Source organism: Sphaeramia orbicularis, chromosome 8, assembly GCF_902148855.1.
Source record: "Sphaeramia orbicularis chromosome 8, fSphaOr1.1, whole genome shotgun sequence".
In the NCBI taxonomy this organism is placed as follows: domain Eukaryota; kingdom Metazoa; phylum Chordata; class Actinopteri; order Kurtiformes; family Apogonidae; genus Sphaeramia; species Sphaeramia orbicularis.
In genome coordinates, this window is record NC_043964.1 from 7,540,289 (window position 1) to 7,546,288 (window position 6,000).

Sequence of the window (6,000 nt, forward strand, 5' to 3'; positions counted from 1 at the left end):
TCAAGGTCTCCATGGTAACATGTTGGTTTCAGGTCACCAGAAGAAGCTGATGCTAGCGGTGAAGAAGCTGTGCGACATCCAGAGGGCCATCCTTCAGGCTGAATCCGGTCAGGGCACCCTGCGCCGTAAAGGCCCCGGAGCCCTGCACCTGGTCACCATCGAGCCGTCCGATTCTGGAGGCGAGTGTTCGTCTCCTCACACCCCGAAGATGATGACATTTCAGGACAGCGAACTGAGCGCCGAGCTGCAGACAGCCATGTCCAGCCACTACGGAGGCTGCGATGAAGGTCTGGCCATTAAACACGCCGTGGGGATGTCCCAGAGCCAGGACAGCATCGACACCCGGTCCAGAGGCTCCGGACGGTCCCAGGAGCCCCCCACAGCTTCCATCGGCCCCCAGAGCTGGTCCCAGGAAAGTCTGGAAGGCAGTCCTGCCAAGGAGAGGAACCTCCCTGAGGGTTGGGACCAGAGACCCAAACAGGTCCCACTAGGGACTGCCACCGTCTTCAAGTACCCAACAATACCTGCAAAACCCAAACTCTCTGGATCCCCTCATGGATCTCCAGTTTTCAAAGGTTTAACCGATCTTCATTTTAACTTTTTATTTTATTTATGATCTGAGAAAACAATTAGTACCGATATACTTTTAAAACAGTGAAGAGTAGAACATCATCAGCATACAATGTCACTGTGGTTCTGTCAAAAGTGCCTCAAGTATTAAAGAGCATTTTTACAATTTTTTGTGAGTATTTGCTAATGCGATAAAATGCATTAAAAAAAGATCAAAATGCACATGGACATATGGAAACGTTTTTTTTCCAGTGCCATTTCAGTACTTTATTTTACCAGGTAAAATCAGTGAGAACAGCTTCTCATTTACAATGATGACCTGACAAGAGGCCCCAACAGACAAACCAAATCTTTCTGAAACCCTCTTTATACCTTATATCTAGGACTAATAAATCTTCTATCAAAGCTGCGGTACTTGATTGGTCTCAGTCTTGGGACCAGTGTCGACCACTTTCTGAAGGTCGTTTATGATGGAAACATTTTTCTTTATGTAAAACAAATGTCTGTTAGACTTTCATCATCTGTCCCTGCTTCCTGTTGTCAGACCTCAGCTCCTCCTCCAGACCTGATGACTACGCCAAACCTCGGACCCAGAGCCTGATCCGCTACGCCCTTTCAGACGGAGAAGCTGATGAGGACGAGGAGGAGCTGGCGGTTCCTTCTGGAAACCTGCCGTCCTACGCCACCTTGACCCGCAAACCAGGCCGCAGTCAGTTGGGTCGGCTTCAGTCGAGTCCAGAGAAGAATGTAGGACGGAGTCAGTCCTTTGCAGTTCGTGCCAGGAAGAAGGGTCCTCCTCCTCCTCCACCCAAGAGGCTGAGCTCCGTAAGCAGCACCACCAGTGGGGAGCTGAGCGACAGCAGCACCACGTCGTCCTCTGGTGGAGGCGTGGTCACCGACAGTCCCGGGAGCGTGAGGAGCATCGCAGCTTCTCTGGAGGGCAGCACAGAACTGAAGAATCCACTAGGACCTAAACTAGACCAGGTCAGTCCTATCACTGGGATTAACAACAATCACAGCTTCAGTCATAGTGATTTCATGACATGGTTTTAGTTCTGGTTCTGGCTCTGTTCTGGAGTCTTAGAACCTTGGTGCTTTCTGGCAAACCACGTTTACACAATTTTTAAAAATGGAACCAAAGTGGGACGACATTACTCTGCATTTCTCTATTGTCTTCCTCCACTTCCTACTTAACTTCCTACTTAACTTTGCAACCTAGAATATGACACACCCACTCATGATGTCATAGTTCATGAGGAAGAACCAGCTGTTTTTGGTTCCAGCTTAAAACCAACTTTTCAGGTTCCAAACAATTTTTTTTTGCTGTGAATGCATTGGTCGGTTTAGTCTTGGGTTCAAGCTGCCCTTCTGGTGTGAACTCCCTTTAAATGCATCAACTGTCCTTAGATTTGAATCAGAAAATGCAAAAACAAAAACATAAGGTCACAACGGCCTTAACCTTCGATTTCTTGCCACCAGAATATTTCCAGGTCATGTTTTAGTACTATGGAATCTTTACCAGATTTGAAGAAATTCCTTAGATATTCTGCTACGATAAATAGTAAACTTGATGTGGAACATTTAGCCGTTAAAATCCTGCCCTCTAAGTGAAGATTTGTAATAAATTTCTTCTGAGATGTTCTGAGCTGAACATAACGTGTAGATTCTCCATGAATACGTTTGTGGAAGCAGTAACGAAATCCAGTTCAATGGTGACATTAATGAGGATCTAGTACATGATTATAAAACCACTAAAATATATATTGTTCTTTTTGTGGATGACCCAGGTCCAGGATCAGGAGGCTTCAGGGGTGAGGAGGAGGGTTCAGAGTGAGTGTGTTAATGTGGAGACCAGTAGAAACCCAGAGCTGGACCAAGGAGTCAAGTCAGACTCTGAGGAAGAAGAACCTAAAGGTCCTGGGCTCGAAGCCTCCTCGTCCCCCCAGAACAGCTCCAGTGAGTGCATCCCCTTCGGCGAAGGGGGTAACCTGACCATCAAACAGAGACCTAAAGCCCCAGGGCCTCCCCGGGCTGAGGCAGTCCTGGAACCTCCATTGCCAGCCAAGAACGAGGAGGCCCCCGAGTTCAACCTTAAAGAGTCAGACACGGTAAAGCGGCGACACAAACCCAAAGACAAGGAATCAGGTGGTGGATCCCCCTGCAGGGAGGGAGCATCTAGGTCCGAGTCCAGCAGCAGCAGACCTCAGAGCCAGGACGATGTCAGGTTGAGGATTGGTGAAGCTGGTTTGGAGAGGCCTGCCAGCCCGGCTACAGGATCGCCCATCAAACCGCCACTCTCCCCAAAACCTGCAGTCGCCCCCAAACCGGTCCGCCACAGTCTACTGGCAGCACAAGGTACAAAGGTTGAACTCGGTCCTGACTCTCTTTGGTTTTCACAAAGGCTTGCAGGTCTTCATCCAAGGGTTTGATCATGGGATTGTTGAGTAGGACTTGTTAATCCTAGCTTGGGTTATCAATTGAATAAGTAGCTCCTATATTTAGACCTGGGTTAGGTGGTTTTGGATTCTGGGAATCAAGATCTTGACTTTGGTCTTGGCTCAGTGATGCTGGCTTTGAGCTGTGATTTGTTAGTTTTTTTGGACATGACTTTGACTTAAAGATCTTGATGTAGGACTTTTTGGTTAGAACCGGAGGATTTTGTTTTTGGTCTTGATGATCTTTACATTGGATCTTCTTCACTCTGGGTCTTTCTTGGTGTTGCTGGTTTTGACCTGGGACTTGACTCTGAACTTGGATATGACTTGATGTTCTTGCCTTTGGACTTGACGATGTGGACTTTGGACTTGCCTCTGCTGCTGGTTTTGACCGGGTTCTTGATTGACGCTGGTCTGAACCTGGTTTTGTTGTTCTACCTCCTGGTGTCTCAGCAGCTGGACTGTCCTCTCCAGGTGTGACGGTCAGCGTGGTCCAAAGTGTAGCCTTCACTGCCCCGTCGTCGCCGGCCCGTCAACATGCGGCCCCTCAGAGTCCGTCCCTGTCGACTACCCGGCATCACGCGTCTTCAACTGGACCGATCCACGTCTCGGAGTCCTCCTGTGGGACCGAGGTGGTTCAGCAGAGACTGGATCAGACCAGCACGTGTCTGGAAGCAGCTCTGAAGGCAGTTGAGAGGAAACTGAACCAGGACGACAACTCTGACGGGTAAGAACCGCTTGGTCTTCAGATCTGTGGTGGTTCTTGAAGTGTTTGGTGTGTGTTTATGTTTTTTTTTCTTCTCACACCAGCAGAGTCAGCACAGTGAAGTCGGCCGGGACCATCCTGGACGACATCGGAAACATGTTTGACGACCTGGCCGACCAGCTGGACGCCATGTTGGACTGATGCTTCATCTGCAGAAGCATCGCCTTCAGCCTCAGGAAGTGAAACTCAGAGAACGAGTGGGGAAGCAACAGCGGAAAAGTGTTTTTACCTTCAACTCTGAACTAAACAACGGAGACAAAGTCACTTTTCAACAGCGCTTCGTCGATGCTTCCCCATCAAACGTTCCTTCATTTGTAGCCGAACCCACAGATGCTCAGTGTTTCTGCACAAACCTTTTAATATCCTTGCGTCGTCTCGTGCCATAAAAAAGAACCAAAAACGAGGTGGAAGACGGAGCAGCAGATGTTATGAGAACTGTCCAATACTTCTGTTGAAATATGAAGTTTTTATTCAGTTTGACCAAATCCAGTCCACGTCCCGACATTTCATTGAGGTTTCTGTCCTCGTTTGTGTCCATATTCTGAGGTGAGTATCTGCTGTAGCCATGGATATCGGAGTCCGAAAACTTTTGAAGCATTTTCAACTAGTTATGATCCAAATATTTATAATGAAAAGGATTCTATGTAAGGAGTGTTGCTTGTAACAAACCGTCCTGATGTTGTAGAGTTGAGCTTCTCCTTTCTGCATTTTGACCCAGTTCTTCCGTGTCGGTCTGAGGCCTTTCACCTTAAAAACAGAAAACATGCGGTCCAGGTTCTGTCACCGTGTTCACCCACAAAAACACATTTAACAGAGAAACAAAACAAATTCAAAAGAGGTAAACTGGCCCAGTTGAACCGAGAAGAACCACCGAGAAGAACCGAGACCTGGACCAATGAGAACCTACAGACACATTATATTTATGTGGACGTTCAGTTGGAGCTGCTTCTTCTTCTCCGTTTCTAATAAGTCGTCTTTGGATGTTTGGTCAAAACTGCAGACTGTCTTTGAAGATGAATTCATTCACATTAAACAAAAATATGCGCTCATCTAAAACTGCATCATCTTAAAATATATTTAATTTAATAGAAAATTAACTTTAGAAATCTGAAATAAAATGTTTATAAACATCCATTTCCTTCCTTTTGGCATCAGAAACATAAAAAATATCTATGACACGAGGGTAGAGGTGGAAGGAAATCTGTGTTTCTAAACTTTTTTGAACAAACGCCCCCTTCACCTCATCATGAGCCTCCTGCCAACCCCTCCCCACAAAAAAAAATATTGTGTTGGGAGGGGCAGGGTGCAACAGACGTTACCACTGAAGACCGGGGGGGGGGGGGGTGTAGCTCAGTAAGTGCCACAATGTACCTTATTGTGTGTGTGTGTGTGGGGGGGGTTCCTCATTGACATAACATGCTGCTTGTTACTGATAGTTATACAGACTAACGCCCCCTCTTTTGGTTTAACAGAAACACTGTGAAACTAATATTTTGTCCATTTCAACTGAACATAATGTACATTTTCTAGTTGGAACAGTGGGATTTTACAGCAGTTTGAACCAAAATTGTATTTAGACATTCAGTCATCTGTATTTGTCACATATAAAAGTATTTTAAAGTACTAACTTAACATTTAAAATCCCTCCAAACCAAGTATGTAGTGAAATATGTACAGAGTTAAATATGTATGGAGTTAAATATATATGGTTTCTGAAGAAAGCTACCAGTTTGGACCATAAATGTCATGAAAGTGTCATAAATGTAAATAAAATGTTCTGTTTGGTCCAAACTATAGATATGTTCCATTTACTGTCACAGAAAAGCATAAAATATTCACATTTAAGATGTTGAAGCTTTTTTTTTTTCCTTAAAAAGTACTGATTATTCAATGATTGTGAAGTTGTTCATCTTTATAAACAGTCTGTGGTCGGATCCATCATCTGAACCAAACGATAATAGAATAAAATAAAACAGTCCAATACAATAAAAGGCACTTTGAATCAATTACAAACATTTCTTCATTAATTAATTGCGAAACCCTGCGTGTCCGAGGGTTTTCCTCAGGCTTCTGGAAGGTTCCGGGTTCAGGTGGTGGATCCTGTTAGACCCAGACGTCTTCAGCTCCGTCCGATAAAACACATCATCGTGGCTTTGTTCATTAAAAAACGTTTTTTAAAGTGTCAGTGAACAGTCGAGTGTCGTCAATGTATGGGTTTAGGAGAAGCTC

General features: G+C 45.4%; 1 protein-coding gene across 7 annotated transcripts in view; it reads left to right on the forward strand.

The window, feature by feature from the left end:
* Window positions 1-5,110, forward strand: part of LOC115423746 (caskin-2-like) — a 53,435-nt gene extending 48,325 nt beyond the window's left edge. For 4 of the 7 annotated variants that reach the window (XM_030140764.1, XM_030140765.1, XM_030140770.1 and 1 more), the window contains 5 exons: window positions 33-575; window positions 1,115-1,554; window positions 2,349-2,925; window positions 3,459-3,732; window positions 3,816-5,110. In XM_030140764.1, the coding sequence (XP_029996624.1) occupies window positions 33-575; window positions 1,115-1,554; window positions 2,349-2,925; window positions 3,459-3,732; window positions 3,816-3,912 (1,931 nt within the window). In that variant the 3' untranslated portion in view covers window positions 3,913-5,110. The remainder of the gene's footprint in view (window positions 1-32; window positions 576-1,114; window positions 1,555-2,348; window positions 2,926-3,458; window positions 3,733-3,815) is intronic. The other 3 variants (XM_030140766.1, XM_030140768.1, XM_030140769.1) reach the window with 3 other exon arrangements.
* The last annotated feature ends 890 nt before the right edge of the window (window positions 5,111-6,000 follow it).